This window comes from Sinocyclocheilus grahami, unplaced genomic scaffold, assembly GCF_001515645.1.
Source record: "Sinocyclocheilus grahami isolate Dianchi unplaced genomic scaffold, SAMN03320097.WGS_v1.1 scaffold1067.1, whole genome shotgun sequence".
Taxonomy (NCBI): domain Eukaryota; kingdom Metazoa; phylum Chordata; class Actinopteri; order Cypriniformes; family Cyprinidae; genus Sinocyclocheilus; species Sinocyclocheilus grahami.
The window spans coordinates 260,347-281,728 of record NW_015506246.1 but is presented as its reverse complement, the minus strand read 5'-3'; the positions used below and the strand labels follow the sequence as shown (position 1 = coordinate 281,728).

General features: G+C 36.2%; 1 protein-coding gene across 3 annotated transcripts in view; it reads right to left on the bottom strand.

The window, feature by feature from the left end:
• Window positions 1-9,835: 9,835 nt before the first annotated feature.
• LOC107566287 (leucine-rich repeat and fibronectin type III domain-containing protein 1-like protein) overlaps window positions 9,836-21,382 on the bottom strand; it is a 184,104-nt gene continuing 172,557 nt past the window's right edge. For all 3 annotated transcript variants that reach the window (XM_016251681.1, XM_016251684.1, XM_016251682.1), the window contains exons 4-5: window positions 17,893-18,547; window positions 9,836-10,682 (exon numbers count right to left, since the gene is read on the bottom strand). In XM_016251681.1, coding sequence (XP_016107167.1) covers window positions 18,004-18,547 — 544 coding nt within the window. In that variant the 3' untranslated portion in view covers window positions 9,836-10,682; window positions 17,893-18,003. The remainder of the gene's footprint in view (window positions 10,683-17,892; window positions 18,548-21,382) is intronic.

Genomic DNA, 21,382 nt, shown 5'->3' with positions numbered 1-21,382 from the left:
TAAAGTACAAATGCTTGTCAGTACATTCAGCAGTAATTGTGACCATATTTCAAAGAGAATAGATGTAATTATGAAATTACATATAACGATGTACTGAAGTCCTACTAAAGCGGGTCAAAAGCACTCTTAAGTTCAACTAATTGCTTTTAATATACATTTAAACTATAATAATTTTCAATTTAATTGTAAACAACATGCAGTTAAATGTCTGAAACATTACATTATCGTTCACACTGAATCATATTCTTTAAAGTTTATCATTTTCATATGCAATTGTTTTGAAAGTATGGTAAGGTGTAATTATTTCTCACAAGGGGTAACGCACACACTGAGAACACCTCACGACACAATTACCCACAATGCTTACAGTTTAGCATCTCAACATGCAGCAATTAGTATCCGCCTCAGTTGCTGTCGCTGTCGTTTTTCCCACACAGACACACACGCACAAGTCGGCATGAAAGTGTTTACAAAGAGCTCTGTGTGTTTGTGCGAGTATGTTTCACATTCAACCGATGAAAAGAAACACTACAAATCACAGCACTTTTGATAAATACATCTGTGTTAGGCTTCAAAGATATGTTCGGAGGCAATATAGAGCTCCCCCAGTTCATTACTAAACCTTTCTGACTTCTCTTGAGCACCTGTGCTGTATGTAGGGATGATTTCAGTCTGCTTTCTTTACTGATAAATGTTGTGTTTGTGACACTTGCATTTACAGATAGCATGAATGAGGGCTGGTTTTAATCTATGCATGCAAGGTTCTGGAATTTGCACACTTGAGCCCTAAACACACTACACGGTTTTCGGCTGTCCCAGACGAAAGATTGACAATCGTGGCGAGTTCTGTGATCGTGGCTCCTAATCGGTGGTCCTGTGCCGTACAGTGAGAGAAGTTGTCACGGTCTTGCGACCAAAGATAGTCTACGATACAGCATGATCATCGCACAGTGTGTTTGCTGCTACGATCCACGTTCACTGACCAACCTATAAAAATGCGACTTGAAATCATTGCGACATGGCGCTAAAACATAAACTTGCTTACCTCAAGCTCTTATCACTTATCACACATATAAAATACAACTGCTAAAGTGTGATTTATCATGCTCTTTTTGTTTACCGCTAGCACATGCTGATGACATTTATTTTTCTTTTATAGTAACGTGCGTCGTAGTCTACGAGTCAATTGGTGTCATCATCGTGCAGTCTACACATACGCCGTAGCCACGTTTATTAGATCCATATTGCATAGTGTGACATGCAGTGATCTTATAGGATTGCTAAAATCGTGCAGTGTGTTTTGGGCTTTAGGAGGGAGATCTGGGGTTTCAGGACGCAACACCCAAGATCCGAAAATAAATGTTCACTAACTTCCTCTGCCACTGGTGGATGAAATGTCACAAAACACCTTGCATAAATATGTATTTTTGTTTGAAATACATTTTAGGCTCTTTCGCAATTAAACATTGTATTGTGTTTCAAGCAAGTGTCTGACATTTATTGGCAAAAATAAAATAAAACTAAATAAAATTAATAAATAATCTGTCAAGAAACATTGTGATTTTGTTCCTCATATTATCCCAGATAAAATGTTAAATTGTTCACTAAAGTAAAAGATAGATGATTGAGTTAAAACATGTAAAACATTGCAAATAACATTTTTGCAAATATTGCAAATAACGTAGCACATGTAAAGTTGATTATATTATATTACCGTTTTTTTATATTACACTATTAACAATAAGTTAATATTAGTGCTGTCAAACGATTAATCGCGATTAATCGTATACAAAATACAAGTTTTTGTTTGCATAATATACAGTATGTGTGTGTACTGTGTATATGTATTATGTACTGTATATATAAATACACACATATAGTATATATATATATATATATATAAATATAGCATACTTTTCTGAAATATATACATGTATGTGTGTGTATTTATATATACATAATAAATATACACAGCAGACATACATATACAGTATTACGTAAACAAAAACTTGTATTTTGGATGCGATTAATCGCGATTAATCATTTGACAGCACTAGTTAATATATGTTATATGTTCTAACTTGCAACAACATCATTACAAATGTTTAATTGCAAATGTTTTTAAATACAATGCATATAAATTTAAATAGAAATATATATAGATTATAATAATAGACTATAAATGCTTTGGCGGTACAATTTAATCATGTTTCAAAGACAGTAGATTATGAAATTAATTAAGTACATAAAGATGTACTTAAGTCCTACTCAAGTGGGTAAAAAAATATAAATAAATTCAGTGTTAAATGTTTGAGTTAACATTTGACATTTTATCGTAATGTTGACATTTTTACTCACCGATGCCAATTTTTAGCTGCATTTAGTGCTTGGTGATCCCCATTACAATTTCCACCATAGTCGTTATTGTGACTTCCAATTCCAGTTTTAATCTCATTGTGATCTTATACACCTCACAGTGTGCCTTCATGTCTTACTTTGAACTTGAATACGCACACACATCTATTCAAAGACAGTAGATTATGAAATTAATTAAGTACATAAAGATGTACTTAAGTCCTACTCAAGTGGGTAAAAAAATAAAAATAAATTCAGTGTTAAATGTTTGAGTTAACATTTGACATTTTATCGTAATGTTGACATTTTTACTCACCGATGCCAATTTTTAGCTGCATTTAGTGCTTGGTGATCCCCATTACAATTTCCACCATAGTCGTTATTGTGACTTCCAATTCCAGTTTTAATCTCATTGTAATCTTATACACCTCACAGTGTGCCTTCATGTCTTACTTTGAACTTGAATACGCACACACATCTCTTTTTCAGGAAGGCAGAGGGTTATAGTCTGACCTCAAGGACTATATGGGCGTTTTGTTGATTGTACTGGAGTATGAGTCAGTCCTCTCATTACTGAAGATCTGTTTGCGTCCAGCAGTCAGTCAGTCACCACACAGCATGAGAGAGCCTTAAGCCTTCAGAGCGACAGAGCCCAGATCAAAGAAGTTTACACAGAAAAACACAATAGTGTTTCAAAGACGGCTCTAGATGTCTTATTCACGAGCATACCAAATGAACACCATGCGCAATGAATGAACTGAAAAATAAGGCCTTTTCTGCTCACTGACAGTGATTGAGGAAAAAGAGAGCATTTTTAGTTCAGTTCACTGTGTGTGTGAGTCATTTGTGTTCAACAAGAACAGATGAAAGCATAAATGTTGGTTAAAATGATGTGATTCACTATTAATTTTTCAGGCCATCACTGTAAAAAAAAAAGTCCACCTACTTCAACTTAACTTTAGTTGCTGCCTAAAACATTTAAGTATAATCAGATTGGCTGTACGAGTCATTTCAACTTAAATATATATTAAAATGACTTGAGATTGAGAGCTGAAAATTGAGTTGAATCTTGTATAACTTACAAAAATGATATTGACATTGGTTAAATTACTTTGATGAGTTAAGGTAATGAAAAAAACTATTAGTTTATTTATTTATATGTTTGTCCTTTATTTTTATTTATTTATTATTATTTTACTGTATTTTATTTTTTTACAGTATTTTTGCTACCTTGCCAAGCACAGTAGTTGACAAAATATAAGAAAAATAATGTTTTCATTTTTTTTTTCTCTGACTTGTCGTTCTTGTTTCCATTTTGAACAACTGTGTTGTTTGAATAATTCAATGACACTCTCTCGTGAAAGTCAAAAAAGAGCCTCACTTGTCACCAACTATTGGTGTTACTTACGGAATCATTCTGGGAATGAATCAGTTCACTGGGAAAGATTCATTTCTCCGGGAACACTGAATCAGAATCACTAATGCCGATTAAACATTGCATTTACACATTTAACCTACAATTACATTACAGCTCTCCATAATACTCATGTTCACTTCCACAGCATAACATAAGAGACTAATGCCATTTCTGAGTGCAGAACATTAGTTTCAAGGACAGTACAATCGAACGGCCTAAAATACGCCAGCAGAATTTAATAAATAAATGGGATTGCTCCAGGCTCTGCTCAATTAGACAGGTCTTCACCGGACCTGCACTCAGCCTGTAATGGCTTTGGCATTTGCTGATTGTAAAAGACCTTCAGTTTGGCACCTCTAAAAGAGCGCTGACTTTCTCAATAACAGCCGCACTGAACAGAAAACAAGCAGCAGACGATGATGACACGCAAACTGAAGTACTCGAAAATTATTGATGGGTTGCTGTAATTCCTTTTAAGATTCTGTTTTAGCATGATTTCCTTTTAAAGGTCCTTTTAGGCACAATTAATGTTTAATGATAGTGTTTTTGTTGTAGTTGCTAAATGTTGTTTTGGCCATATATTATCTGTAATCTGTGAGTTTGCAAAGACTTTGGGAACTTCAGACGGCAAAATCAATTCAAGCTAAAGGCAAAATAAAACTAATTAACAATCAAATGAATATCTAATGCATCCCTTGCGCTGGCATTTATCTTCGTCCGGTTCTTGTACAGTGCATGTTCTTCAAGGTTTTAGATGCTATTTGGTTTCATAAGAGGATTTTAACTTTTTAGACATCAGATTTATGAAATGTAAGGGTTCAGTGGTCAAAATATCATTGAAGTCTAACTTGCATTATCCATGAATCAAAAATTCAATCAATCAATATGAAAAACGTTAATATATTTCTTAACATTTTCTAATTAATCACAAACTGTAAATACACTGTATACATTTATTATATAAAAAAAATCACGTTATTGTATGTTTTGTGCTTTTTAAAAAGTGGATCTTTGCTGTCTCTAATTAGGGTTATTTGTATTTTAGGCTATTTTGAGCTCAAATGATGTGCTTTCTGTAATGCAAATGTTAAAAAAAAAAAATTCACTGAGTTGTGATGGCTAAACTTCTGGGGGTCATTTAACAGATTTTTAATGGAAAGGCTAGACCTACATCTGCATGTGTGTAGCTCTGGGTGCAGTGCATGATGGGTATCAGTCTAGATTTCTGTGCTGACAGTGAAGGGAAAGTCCCGGGCAGAAAGGGGAAACTCCACTCAATAGCCAACAGGCACGAGACAATCATAAAAATGTTTTCCCAGAGGACTTTATCTGAGGCTGTGGTGACCAATGATCGTTACTGCGTGAGAACCTCAGTAGAAACACCAGTCAGAGATAATGGCATATGTCTGCGAAAAAAAAATAAAACAGACAGTTCAGGCGACACGAAATTCACAAACACATGACTGGCATAAACATTGTAAATGCAAGTCGAGTGAAAAAGGCCACTTTACGGCGTTTGTACCTGAGACTGAGATCAGACTGTGTTCTAAATCCTAGCCAGCTCCCTACATAAGCAGTATTTTAAGACGTTATTTGGTATTCTTCTGACGTTAATGAACTTGATGGTAGACAGAAATAGAGAAATATGTCCTTGTGAAAGAATGTCCAGTAGTGCACTTGCAGTATTTTTAAAAACTGTACTTGCATATAACATTAATGAAATAAAAAGACACTTACGTACTTAAAAACACTTTAACGACTCTTTCTTAAACTCAAGTGCACTTCTAAGAAAACATATAGCATTTAATAGAAATTCTAATTGTAATTAACATGCAATCAAGTGTCCAAAAACATTACATTCAGTTCATGCTCCAGTATATTCTTTTAAAGAATATAAAGAAAGTTAAATATGAAGAATATTTGTATTTTAGTATTTTACCAAATGTTTGTTTGCATTGTTAGCTTAGCAGCATGCTAACACCAACCATACTTTGCTGAAATTAATTGAGAATCGAGTCTCCCGTGTGATTTGCGTGAGCATTGAATATTGTACGTATGTCTCTTTTGAGAGTTCACCAATTCTGCCTTAGTTAATGTTATATGAATGTTAGGACAAAACGTTCTTAACGTAATATTTGATATACGTTCTCATAATGTTGAGAGAAAACATTCTTAGATTAGCATTCTTGGAATGTCCTTATGATGTTATTTGTGCTTGATGAACGTGTAAGAAACGTTTAAATAATGTTTTAATCATCACAGGAAAACTGAAACATTTTAATGTTCTTAGAATATTAAAAAAATAAACACTCAAAAAAACGTTATATTTTGGGTAAAAGTCTTGTGACTTTTAACATATAACATTCTAATCAGGACAAGAAACCAGGACTTTTTAACGTTCTTAGAATATTAAAGGGTAGATAACTCACACAGTTTCACCCAATCTCATGTTAATCTTGAGTACCTATAGAGTCGTACTGCATCCTTCATATCTCCAAAAAGTCTTTAGTTTTATCATATTTATAAAAGAGAGATACAACTTTACGATTCTCTCCGGAAACAGCCGAGCTCCTGGAGGCGCGCCGTGGGCGGAGCTAAAGAGCGACGAGCACTTGAGCTCCGACTGCCAACAAAACACAGACATTTGATTCAGTTTCACTTACCGTCAGTGCCGATCCTAGACTTCTGGGTAAAGTCTTTAGTTTTATCATATTTATAAAAGAGAGATACAACTTTACGATTCTCTCCGGAAACAGCCGAGCTCCTGGAGGCGCGCCGTGGGCGGAGCTAAAGAGCGACGAGCACTTGAGCTCCGACTGCCAACAAAACACAGACATTTGAGGCAGTTTCACTTACCGTCAGTGCCGATCCTAGACTTCTGGGGGCCCTACGCAAAACTGTGGGTGGTTATGAGTGGTTATGAACGAATGAATGAAACGCATTTGTCCGTGTTTCACTCCGTGTCGAATCGCGCTCGCAGAAAGCGCTTGAGAAACAGTGTCTCTTCCGCGGCTCGGAACACTTTCAACTAATTTGAAAGATTATTTGAGAAGCTGCTCTGCCCAGTACCGAAAACTGACCCTGTACGAAATCTGTGTAATTTTAGCATTAGGAATCATTTGCATGTTTATCAGAAAGCATCATTCTCCTTTTTATGGCCTCTGGCATCTGCGTTGCACATTCACTCTGATAAACTGCCCTATAACGACAAACTGAGGCATTGTGGGTAATACGCAGCCACGCTCTGCTGATTTCTAACCTCTCTGTTGTGTGTGTTAGTCTAAAGCAAGGCACAAACACTCTGACGGTTATTGATACTGTTTTAGCATCAGCAGGGGATTCGCATGATTGTTGGCATCATCACAGAAACCAGAGCAGAATATATGAACGTGTGGCTTTCATTCTGGGATTTAATCCACAGTAACACAAATTAACTCATTAAACCTAGAAACCCAGACAATTCCTTACTACTAGTTACACATATTATGAATTAGTAGATAAATTAACATTAATATTATTCGATAAATGAATGAATGAATAAATAAATAAATTCCTATACTGCATCTATATATATATATATATTAAAGGGGTCATATGATGCGATTTCAAGTTCTCCTTTCTCTTTGGAGTGTTACAAGCTGAGTGTGCATAGATAAGATCCCTGAAGTTGCAAAGACTAAAGTCTCAAAACCAAAGAGATATTCTTTATCAAAGTTAAGACTCTGCCACGCCCCCCTAAAACGGCTCGTTCTAACACGCCCCCACATATCTACCTCACTATGTGGAAATATTTGCATAATGCAGCCCAAATGTTTAGCAAAGAAAGGAGGCGTGGTTTCAGTAACCGCAGTTAGTGTTGAAGCAGCATGTCAGGGAGACGCTGTGTGTTTCTAGGCGAACGCAAAAGCACTTTATTTGGCCTTCCGGAAGTAGATGCATTTAGGAATCTTTAAGATGACTTACAACAGAACAGCAATGCATTTTATGGACGACCGTTTCGTGAACCTAGGAGAGGAGGTCATTCTGACTTTGCTATGACAATCTGGCGCTTCTGAATCAGCTACTGTTTTGTTATTAGTTTAAGTATTTGCTATTGACTGTTCAAATGCGGAGTTTTGCTTATCGTGTGTGTGTGTGTGTGTGAGAGAGAGAGAGAGAGTAACATCACAGTGAGTCAGCTGTCTTAACCGTGGCTTGTGTACTGCAAACACATACCAGCTTCATCACTGTGTCTGTCACGTGACTCTGTTCCCCTTTCGGGCTCTGTCTTTACATTTATTTTGAAAGATGAAGCTCGTGATTATGGTAAGGGGCGTTACATTTCCGACACGTGCTTGCGGTGTTCGGCCAATCACAATGCACTGGGTCAGCTGGCCAATCAGAGCAGACTGCGCTTGTCGGAAGGAGGGACTTTGTAGAAAACGAAGCGTTTGAGAGAGGCGGGGCATAGAGGACCTACAATAATGTACAGTATTTGAAAAATAATGTGTTTTTTGAACATTAAAGCATGTCAACATATTCTGTTACACCAAATACACAATATAATGATCTTTAAAAAAGCATCATATGACCCATTTAAGGCTGGGAAAATAAATCAAATTGAGATATGAAACAAAACAAACAAACAAACAAAAAAAATCACTCTTTCTACTTAAATTTCACATTTAATTTAATGTGTCACTTGCTGGGGTTTTTTGTAATTATTTGCAAAATTTACTAGACATTTCAGAGTGAAAAGTGTTATACATATAATATATATTTTTAATTATTATTTGAATTAGTTAATTCATTTTAACAATTTGAATGAACTAATTTTAATTAGTTTTAAACAAAGATTATTGGACAATGTTTTACAAGAAAATACCATCTAAGTCTGTCTACCTCAAAATGTCATGTTTAATTTAGTGTTATGTGCAGTTTCTTAGTAATTAATTGTGAAATTTACCATTTCTGAGTGAAAAAATAGTTTTATACCATTTCTTTCAGCGTATTGTAATATGAATATATTCAGTTATATAACCAATATCAAAACAAGGAAGAGCCTAGTGTGTTTTAGTTCAGCTCAAAAGCACTGAAGAAAGTTTAAAACTAAAATACACAAACAAACACATAATTATTATGGAACATATGAATATTTTATGGAATTACATATTTATATTATGGAATGCATTAATATTTTGGAAGCCATTTTAACTAGAAAACATGAAGAATTACATTAGTTAGTGCTGATTATTAGCTGTAAAGTCTGTGATCAGAGTTTAGCAGTGACATCATGTGGCGACACCAGTCATCACGGCTCCATTAATTAGCACAAACGCCTCAGGCTACAAATAATCAATGCATTTGTAAACATTTGACACAAGATAAACATTCTCTCCAGAGTATTGAGATTATGAGTAATGCACAATATGATTGGAGTATGCTTGAGTTAACTTCCATTACACTCAGGCCCCAAAGACCTGCTGGAGAAATTCACATTTCAATATGTGTCATTATGAAAATAATCACAGCAGCGTGTGGCGAAGCGAAGCTAGAGTTGATCAGAAAAACACACACACACACACACACACACACACACACACACACACAAAATACTGTTCTGGCTTAACCCTTTAGGCGCCAGTTTTTTGTTTTTTTTGAAAAATGCTGAATTTTGACATCAAGATTTCAAAAGCTTGTGGCTTGAAAGGGTTTAAAGATAGAGATCTACTGTACATTAGAAAAATGTTGGGCATGACCGAAAGTTTATGTGGGGTGTAAATATACTCATCTAATTTGCATATTATGACGTCATCAGGGGGGCGGCCCGCTTGAATGTCATGATATTCCGGAAATAATAGATATTGAATTGATGTTTGAACATATTTGCATGTTGTTGTCTTTTTATCCTCATTCCAAATGATCAGAAAAGAGGAACCCAACAATAAAACAGGAGAAAGTACTAAATTATTACTATATTACTATACTATATAGTAAAAAGTCATTTCCACAAGCCTTGAAGAAAAATACTTTATTTCTTTATAAATCCACATAGAGTACCTAAGAAAGCATAAAATTCCATCCCATATTTTTTTTATTATTTTCTCCTTGAAATCAAATGATGGCTGAAGGTGTACCTCACATACAATTACGTCCACAGTCAATTGGAGGGGAAAAAAAAGAACAGTATTAATTTCAGCAGGCCGACTGTCGAAGAGTATTTAGCACTACGCTGCTTTCACACAGTCTGCTGTCAGATACAGAGTTCTCAAGAGTGTCTTACCCTCAATCCTTGTTGATACGGGAGATGGGGAAAGTTTTAGAGCATTGTGATAATCAATGTTCTCTCCTGTTTGACCTAATCTCCAGATCCCAAGAACACACTCGCCATGTTTGTTAATCAGCTGAAGATCGATCCGTGCGTTCGGTTCCCAATGAAGAGAGAGAGAGAGCGAGTCATTAGCCGAGACCGTACAGAGGGATCCATAATAAAGTGCTGCAGAAGGTCCACAAATGTTAACTCGAGACTGACTCGTCAATGTTTGATCGAACTTTGATAAGTCTGTATCCGCACAGGCCTTCGGGAGAGCGTTAAATCCACAGGGTTCAGTCCTTTGGCACTGCTTCATCTGTTTAACACTGATATTTTGTCATAATATTTCCTACAAAAAACATCCAGGCAGCATTTCCCTCTCTCTTCCCATTGAGTGGTTTAATGGTCCTCGTCTCTCGGGAAAATGAGCTCTGGTTTAAAATAGAAAACATTGCTCATATGCACCGGAGAGGCACATGATATCCAGGGTCTGGGGAGAGTTTTGCATAAAGAATTGAACACAGAGCGCCTTCCAACCGCGGCTTGTCCAACTAATAGACTGGATTCAATCCCATTTAATCTGGAGTTCTGCATTTGGCTTCCAGATTGTGAGTTTGCCTTGAAAAACAACAGAGGCATGAGATCAGATTCAGCAGCGAACACATTTAATCATCAAATGCAAAGGACAAAAACTGCAGAAGATGTTCCAGCTCTGATAAAGTGACCTTTACACATTTTTACGCACATCCGTCTCGATAATCTGCTCTAATGCACCACAGACAGCTACACATGACCTGCCAATCATCCACTGTGCTACATGCAAGAGCTTTAAGCTTATACAAATAACAGTTTAATCCAAAAAACATTTAATGAAATATAATTCAAAAAGATTGAAAAAAAAAAGATTTTCAATTAAATTAATATAAATAAATACGTAAATAAATAAATAAATATTTTAAGTTTTAATTTTAATGCATTTTTTGGTCCTACTTTATATGTGTCCCTGGAGCACAAAAGCAGTGTTAAGTCGCTGGGGGATATTTGTAGTAATAGCCAACAATACATTGTATGGGTCACAATTATACATTTCTCTTTTATGCCAAAAATCATTAGGATATTAAGTAAAGATCATGTTCCATGAAGATATTTTGTACATTTCCTACAGTAAATATATCAAAACTTAATTTTTAATTAGTAATATGCATTGCTAAGAACTTAATTTGGACAACTTTAAAGATGATTTTCTTAATATTTAGATTTGTTTGCACCCTCAGATTCCAGATTTTCAAATAGTTGCATCTCAGCCAAATATTGTCCTATTATCCTAACAAACCATGCATCAATGGAAAGCTTATTTATTTTTATGATGTATAAATCTCAATTTTGAAAAATTGACACTTATGACTGGTTTTGTGGTCTAGCGTCACATATTAGGTGGCCTTAACTACTTACATCAAAAAATAAGTACAATGTACTTATTGTGTTCATATTGTATTGCAAAACACTTCTGCTGCTATTGAGGTGAGATACGGGTAGGTTAGGGACAGGTTTGGTGGTATGGGCAGGATTAAGGTTGGGTTAAGGTGTAAGGGATGGGTCAACAGTGTAATTATAAATGTAATTACATAAATTAATTACAGATGTAATTACCTGCAAGTATTTTTTTATATATACATATATTTATATATATATATAATATATATATATAAGAACAATGTAAAAACATGTATATACACAATAAGTGGATTGTATCAAATTATAAATTGAAATGTAAGTACTAGTAGTTAAGGCCACTTATATTAATGTTAATTATTAAAAATGATAGACAAAATAAAATGTAAAATTCATGCATTTTTTCAAACAAAACTTTCATGAAACATGCATGAAGCCAAAAAGCATAACATGATGCAAGCAACACTGAGGTCATGGGATCGATTCCCAAGGAACACGGACACTGTTAGTGGCTCTTATTGAAATCTGATCACAAGTGGTCACAGCAGATGCACTTGAGATGCATAAACAGCGATCTGTCTCTCCTGACCACTTGAGATGTGATACCAGACATAAACTGGGCCTAGGAGAACCACTGAGTGTGTTTGCATGTGCTGTAAAAGTCCAACGAAAATAGTTTGACTGAACACTAACTTATTAGGTTCGTGAATTAATGAAAAGCGAATAATTATTTCAATCATTACATTTTTAATTAAAATAAATTATTTCACAAAATATAACACTAAAATAAATAAATAAACTAACTAACTAGATAGCTAGCTAAATAAATAAATGACTGTTTATCAAACACTAGATTATGGTGCTAGAAATGACAGGGTCATGAGTTTGATTTCCAGAGAATGCATGAACTGATCAAATGCATAGCTTGGTCAAATGCAATGCAAGTCAGTTTAAGAATGATTGAATTAATAAATGAATATAACACATCTGTTGAATGCATAAATGTAAAGGTAAACTAATGTAAACAAATGCATCATGTAAAATAAATGATGCAACTTCATAATGCAGTTGTAGCTCAGCTTTGTCGAGCATGCATACAGGTGCCATCTCAACACACATTATCACATCCGTATCAGAGGAAACAGCAGCCGAGGATACACAAACAATTTCCTCACAACATCAGCTGAGTTTGCATAAACAGACAGAGCGGGTGACTATACATAGCGCGTGCTAATTGGACATTTAACGACTTCATTAACTCCAACCATCATCAGTTTACTGAGACTTTCCTCCCAGATTTAATGCCAAACAACAAAACCTTCCGCAGCAGCAGCAAGGACAAGGCCTGATACGTTGCGGCTAGTTTTCCGCTAATGCTAGGCCTTATTCAGACGGCTATTTTTAGCGCAGTGTCCTGCTGCAGTCTGGAGGGATTCTGGCTCCAAACGGCTGTCGAAGAGAGGTTGCGGCCCATTTCTATGGCACACAACAAACAATAATTACCTTCTACTATGGTTGTGGTGGTATTCCACAACATCCCACCCCTCAGATTAGCCCATTTGTCTCAATATGTGACACACTAGGCCTTTACCCTTTTATCTCAATCTCTAAACCCCATCACAATACTCATATCTGCCCTCTTTTCTTCCATCATAGCGCCTTTCCCTATCTCCGCAGCTCTATGCCAGGCCTTGTGTCTCTATCCCCACATCCTGATCTCTCCCATTTCACGCTGAGCTGAAGGAAATGTAAATCCATCTGAAGCTAATAGAAGCAAGAGCTCTAATTCTGCACTAATTTTTGAAACAGGACCTGCATCTGAATCCATTATGGTCCATTAAAACATTAGATCATGAATCAGCAGTCGGTTGAGCTTCAGGCAGGGTTTGAAATCAGCATCCGCAAACCTGGGGTTCATTTCGGGTGGCGGGTGAAAAATAACCGTGATGGGTAACTCACTAGCCAGTTTGATGGGTTATGATTCATAAATGATGTTCTCCAACCAGGAGCCACCAACATTAGCAAAGCAAAGCAGAAAAAAGGTTTGCATAATGGATTTTGTGCGCAAAATACTTTTTGACACAGCTGACACAAAACAGCATATGCAATTTACGTTCAGTGGATATTCTCCAAAATGGCACTACAGGGTGATGCGGAGGAGACGAAGTGTTGAATAAAGTCTTCTTCTTTTTTTCCTGCACAAAAAGTATTCTCGTAGCTTCGTAAAATTACGGTTGAACCCCTGATGTCACATGGATTATTTTAACGATGTCCTTGCTACGTTTCTGAGCCTTGATCGTGGTAGTTACATTGCTGTCTATGGGAGGGTCGGAGAGAATTCATCAAAAATATCTTAATTTGTGTTCCGAAGATGAACGGGGCTCTTTCGGGTTTGGAACGACACGAGGGTGAGTAATTAATGACACAATTTTTTTATTTTTGGGCGAACTAACCCTTTAATAATCTATGATTGTTTGAGTTGAAAATACTTAAATTAAACTCCAACAGCTAAAGTTTTTCTTTTCCCCTTCACAAAAAATAGATTAGTATTAGACTAACAAGTATACTAACAATTATTTATTTAAATAAAATCATTATTTTAAATATTATAAAATATTTCTATATAATTAATATTGTTTTAAAATTTAAATCGACATATTTGTGAAAGGAGAAATTATACCGATCAGTTTCAAAAACAATTATTATTTATTTCAAATAAATGTTATTCATCTTTAACAAAAAATTAAGAGGGTAAGGTGGACACAACTAAAACAATCCCTGACGGTTCAGCCAAACGCAGGTACATCTGCTTTACAATGTACTCATTATTTTAAGTGTAAAAATGTTTCATCAATCAATCAATCAATAATAGCCAAATAAATAATAAACAATATCCAAAAAAATAAAAAATAATCTAACTCTAGCCACAGGCAAATAAAGCGAAACATCAAACATCTCCACATTATGTGATCCAGAGCTGCTGACAGGAGCTTTGGGGCATTTCAAAATCAAATCGAGCTCTGGAATAAAAGGTCAGAAAAGGTGATTTAACTCATAAGTCTTCTACTTGATCAGACGGTAACTCTTTGTTCACCTAATTGTACAGGCAGAACATGGTGTCCACAGAAGCCTTTTGAAGTAGTTCCTGACAGTGACCCTGACAGACACCTCTGCCCTTCAGCATCAGATTTCTGTCCACTGGGGGCGCTGTTTCCCACCCAACAGAGAACAGCTTCAACCTGCGCTTTCATACCGGCTCATTCAGGGCTCCTCTGAGACTCCTCAATAAAAGGCAACTGTGACCAATTGACTGAGATGGCTCTCTGCTGGTTATGTTAAATGGCCTCCTCTCTCGGATCTGAGCCGAGGTGGTCCACCGCCGGATATTATCCACACTGCTCTAAGCACCAGGAACCTGGCCAACCTAGATTGTGCCTCCAAGGGCACTCGGGCTTTAACTGGAATGTTTTTTTTTTTTTTGCTGAAACGAGCTGAGGAATGTTGTGTTTTGGATGCTGGTGTGCTGATGTTCCCACCTTGCTTCTTACTCAACGTTTATAGCTTGACAAGCGATAGCGATGCATGATATGTCAGCACAGTATCGGTTATCGGCCAGTATTAGAGATGTTAAATGTATCGGTATCAATCGATAATAGTTTTTTTTATGTTTTTGCACATTTTCCAAATTGTTACATTTAGGTTTCCATCATGCACTGTTAAATGTAACCTTTAGCAAGTCTTCAAAAGCCAATCCATTTTCTGTAGCTCAAACATTAGAGTAGGTCTGGGTTTGATTCCTGGGGAATGCATTAATTGGTCAAATTTAAATATTGAATGCAATGTAAGTATCTTGGATAAAGACGTTTACCAAACACATATATCTAAATGTCATTGTTTAGTGTGACACACTGGAATTGACCGGAACTGACAGAAGATGACAGACAGTTGCTTAACATGAAAAGAACAGCAATCCGGTGACGACTCTGAAAGTTGTGTAGTTTATGGGTGACATAACCAGCACTAACCAACATGAAAATTCATAGGGATCATTCTGATTATTTTACTTTCGCCAACAAGCTGACAAAGAGCACTAAAGGATGGAATCAGCTACTTTGTACAGTCACATTAAAGTGTGGATGGATCAGTGGTAGTTGCCAAAAGTCAGAGTCAGTCTGCAGATTTTGTGCAATCAGAGGTAACAGATTTCACAGAATATCCCGGGTACAGACTGAGACTTTGACTCCATCCTGTAGGAGGAGATCAAACATGTTTGATTTTAGAACACATTGTTTTATTTTTCAAACATCTCATAGAAACACGGTGCATGTTTCTGTGTGACTGTGTTGTTTTTGGAACAATTTGAAAGTTTGGAAGTGTAAACAAATATGATAAAACAGTAATTTTGTGAAATATTATTACCATTTAAATATTACATATATTAAAATGTAATGTATTAATGTGATGCAAAGCTGAATTTTCAGCATCATTACTCCAGTCTTTAGCGTCACATGATCTTCAGAAATCATAATAATATGCTGCTGCTCAAAAAACATTTCTGATTATTATCAGTGTTGAAAACAGTCATGTTGTTAAATATTTTTGTGGAAACCGTGATACAATATTATTTTTTTATAAGAAATTAATACTCTCATTCAGCAGTGACACATTAAATGGATCAAAAGTAACAGTAAAGATGTTTATAATGTTACAAAAGACTATATTTCAAATAAATGCTGTTCACTGAACCCTATTCATCAAAGAATCCTGAAAAACGAAATGTAATGGCTACTACAAAGTATAAAGTTGCAAAAACTGTTTTCAACTGTTCTTCCTTGAGGAATAAATCAGCTTATTAGATTGATTTCTGAGTGATCCTCAGCCATTTAATGTATGATGCCCAGTTTTTCCAAGTCGGCAAATGTATGATGCCTAGAGTAAGTTGTGTACAGTATTCCAGCATTAAAGTGATAGTTCACCTCAAAAATGAAACTTCTGTCATTATTTCCTTACCTTTCACTTGTTCCAAACCTCTATTAATTGCTTTTTTCTGTTGAACACACACACAAAAAATATATTTTAAAGAATGGGGGTAAATGTACAGTTGACGGTAGCCATTGACTTCCATAGTATTTTTTTTTTCCATACTATGGAAGTCAATGGCTACCGTTAATATTCTTCAGAATATCTTCTTTTGTGTCCATCCGAGGAAAGAAACTCATACAGGTTTGGAATGACATAAGGGTGAGTAAATGACAGAATTTTCATTTTTGGGTGAACTACCCTTTTAAATTTCTCCTGGACCTTGTTGAAGTGGTCATTTAAACACAACCCTGCAAAATACCAATATTTAGACACATGACCCACACCTCGCAAAGGAAAACAGTAATATGTGCTAGTCCATACTCAGCAGGGATGTTCATAACATACACATGAGTCTAATGTACTAAGATGCGCAAACCGTAGGATTCCTCTCATTTTCGTTGCAAAAAATCCAAACCAGGCATCATAGCGTTTCAATTTTACGCTTTTGTAATTCAAATGCATCCTATTGAACGAAACAACCGTCAGGCTATCAATTTAAGTAGTGATCTCAAGTGTGCCGTACCGTCGGGGAAATCTTTTTAGGCCCGTTACCCCGACACAGACAGACAGCAGAGCCGCTATGCCTGTAATTTATCCATTAAAGCAGGTCTAATTAACAGAACTGGAACATCTCTGCATCAGCAGCACTGTAGTGTGGGGAGATTCTATCACGCTGGCAACCCGCTACCTAGCAACAAACCTTAAAGGGATAGTTCACCTAAAAATGACAATTCTGTCATTAATTACTCAATCACGTCGTTCCAAACCCGTAAGACCTTCGTTTGTCTTCGGAACACAAATTAAGATATTTTTGATGAAATCCGGACCCTGCATAGACAGCAACACAACTGAAATGTTCCCAGGTCCAGAAACATAGTAAGGACATCGGTAAAATAGTCCATGTGACATCAGTGGCTCAACTTCAATTGTGCGAAGCTACGAGAATATTTTTTGTGCTCAAAGAAAACTTATGAAATTTACGTAAAAACGTAAAAATTACGACTTTATCCAACAATTCTTCTGCACGCCGCTGCAGATGGGATTGTTGAATAAAGTCGGAATTTTAGTTTTCTCTGCACACAAAAAATATTCTCGTAGCTTCGCAAACATTTCAGTTGTGTTGCTGTCTATATGCAGGGTCTGAGAGTTCTCGGATTTCATCAAACATATCTTAATTTGTGTTCCGAAGATGAACGAAGGTCTTACGGGTTTGGAACGACGTGAGTTAGTAATTAATGACAGAATTTTCATTTTTAGGTGAACTATCCCTTTAACAGATTAAAAGCATCCTCACCTTGGACAGGAGAAAACCCTCGGTAAGGCCGCAGGACGCCAGCAACAGAAAAGAAACAGAATGAGTTGAGATGTGAAGAGAATGGGAAGGGAGGCGGGATCGAACCCTGTGTTATTGCGATATGGAGTCGTCCTCTTTGAACGATTTCCCGTATTCCGGGTTCAAGTCCACCACCGTGGTCCCTTTAAGCGCTCCGTAACCCCCCTCCAGGCCGTGGGACCCTTCTTGTCTGTCCGACCCGAGCGGGACGGAAGGCTTGCTGGAGGACCCCGAGGACGAGCGCGGCGGAGGACAGGATGCCGCCCCCTGCTGGCCACCGTTGGTCTGAGAACAAACATTACTGACGAGAGCCGCCTTCTGCTTGTAGTGCTGGCTGTGAAGCTTGTACTTCATCAGCAGGATGAAGATGAAGACGAGGACCGACGCCACGATGATCCCGCCGATGATGATGATCATGGTGCCGCCGAGGAACTGGTCGTGGATGGAGCGGCAGTGGCGAAACTCGCGCTCCGTGGAGAAGGAGACGCAGCCCACCAGCCGCGTCGCGGTCAGAGCCGTGATGCCGTCGTCGTAGACGGCCAGGACGCAGAGCTCGTAGTCTCGCGACGAGGCCAGATCGCTCAGTACAAACAACTTATGGGAGGCAGGAATCATTCTGAGAGAGAGAGAGAGACAGAGAGAGATAATCAGGCCTTGAGCATTTTTGAAAGAAGTCTCTTCTGCTCACCAAGGCTGCGTTTATTTGATTAAAATATGGTAAAACCAGCAATATTGTGAAAAAGTATTTCAATTTAAAATAACTGTTTTCTATGTTACCTTCTACTCAACAAGGCTGCATTTATTTAATGAAAAAATACAAGAAAATAAGTTATTGTACATAATATTATTACAATCTACGAACTGTTTTCTACTTGAATATATTTTAAAATGTAATTTATATTTTATGCTCACCAAGTCTGCATTTATTTGATACAAATATGGTAAAACCAGCTATATTGTGAAACATGATTTCAATTTAAAATAACTGTTTTCTATGTGAATATATTGTAAAACGTAGTCTAATTTATAAATGACGATTTGCTGCTCGAGAATCATTTCTGAATTGTATCACCAGTTGTGCTGCCCAATATTTATTTTTTCTGGAAACCGTGATACACTACAATTACAAAAGTTTGGGTAAGATTTTTTGAAGGAAATTATCATATTCATTCGGCAAGGACCCAATAAATTGATAAAAAGTGAGAGTAAAGTCATGTATGATGTTACAAAAGATCTCTGTTTCAAATAAATGCTGGTCAGTGAACTCTATTCATCAAAGAAAAGTATCATGGTTTCCACAAAGTATAAAGTAGCAAAAATATTTTCAGCATCTTCCTTGAGCAACAAAGCAGCATATCAGAATGATTTCTGAAGATCATGTGACACTGAAGACTGGAGGAATGATGTTTTGACAATTTAGCTTCGATCACAGCAAACAATTACATTTTAACAGATATTCATATAGAAAAAAGCTATTTTAAATGGTAATATTTCACAATATTTATGTTTTTATTGTATTTTCATGAAATAACGTAAGCATTGGTGAGCATAAAAAATATAAATTACATTTTAAAATACATTCAAGTAGAAAACAGTTATTTCACAATATTATTTACAATGACTTATTTTATTGTATTTTTCATTAAATAAATGCAGCCTTGTTGAGCATAACAGAGACTTAAGGTAACATCGAAAACAGTTATTTAAATTGAAACAATATTTCACAGTATTATTGATTTTATTTTATAATTAAAGCATCAAAAACCAACTTGCCACTTTTTTTTTTTTAATCCAAACTTTTGCCCTATAGTGTACATGCTTTATATTGTCTATAAACAAAAGTAAAGTGAACACATGTTCTGCAAGCTTTAGTTTAAACTCCACAAAATTCAATTGAGGGCAGATGGTTGTCATGCACACACAGCGTTTACAATATTGCCCATGCTGTCCAAAGTGAGACGCATGTCAGAGTAGATTTAAGCATAACATGTGCCCTGTGCCATCTGCAGCAGAGAGATTGAGTGCCCCGGGATGCCGCTCTCTTCTGGATTTACTCGTGACCGCTCTCTCTACAGGACACAGTAAGAAAGTGCAACAGTTTTGGGAGACTTCATCTGTCTTCATCAGGAGGTCAGCGAGATCGCAGAAGGTTGAACATTGGTACATAAGCAAAAACAGAGAGGAGTTTTTATATGATTGTAATTTTAAGTCCAAAGTTAACCCTCACCAAACAGCAAGTGCAATGTACATATACAAATATTCTGTAGCGAGTAAACATGTTAAACTGCATGATTATTACCTTTGCTGATGTTTCATGATTCATGTCAAACTCCATACTAAAAAAACGATTTTATGTCAGTATAAAACTCACATCCATGCACGGCTTTTTGTTTGAACTTACTTTATATAGTGTATTATAAATATACTGTATAAATAAAAAATGACACATGTTAAAAACATACCTGCGTAGCCTACGAGAAAGTGATTGCACGGGTCACTGAGCGACTGTATGAAAACACAACCCAAGTGACCAGACTACAGCTAGTTGTTTTTTTTCTTTTTAAATAATGCAAGTGCTTTAAATATTTTAAAGATGGTCTGATTTTATTGAAATTTTGCATTTTTGTTTTTCTTTCCCAAAGCAAGCACCAGAAGAAACTGCGTAACTTGTTCAAAGATTGAAATATTTGGAAAATATTTTATCTGAACACTGTATATACAGTATAATGCATTATAAAGTATACCTGATGAATAAAAGGGTATGTTTGCAGATCTTCTACTAAATGCTCTCCTTGTATAGTAACAATGTTGGTGGTATAAGTGGAAAACTCTCTGGAAAAAGGTACAAAAGCTTTCACTGGCATGGCACTCTTTCAAAAGGTTCTAAATTGCACTAAATTACTGCTTACAGATAGTCTGATCGAGCCCAGTGCATTATGGGTGCACGTTTTCCCACAGTTTGTTTTGCCACAGCCCTGTTTCTTTGTTTTCTCTAGTCATGTTGCACCAATTAAAATAACAAAAATTGCATTTCTACTGCATAGACAGCTATCTTTTATTAAAACCCCATCTTTGCAGTGATGCATTACTCCTTTATTTATGGTTTCCCGGACAGAGATTAAGCCTAGTCCTAGACTAAAATGGCCATTTAAACCAGATTAACAGAAAGCTGCGTTCTCTCTCATGGTTTTAAATAGTCTCAGACTTAGCCTAGTTCAGATTTTAATAGGCTGATTTCTTGGAGGAAGACTCAAGCTACTTCAGGACTAAATTGGGTCTTAAATTAAACCGGAGGCAGGTTTAACTTCAGATTAACATTGTGTTTCCAGTCTTTATGCATCAAAATTATTGGCACCCTTTGTAGATTTAAACAAAGAAGCCTGTGGAAATAAATCAGCGCTCTTAATCATTTTGATATTTTATTAAAAAAATCAATAAAAAAAACTTTCAT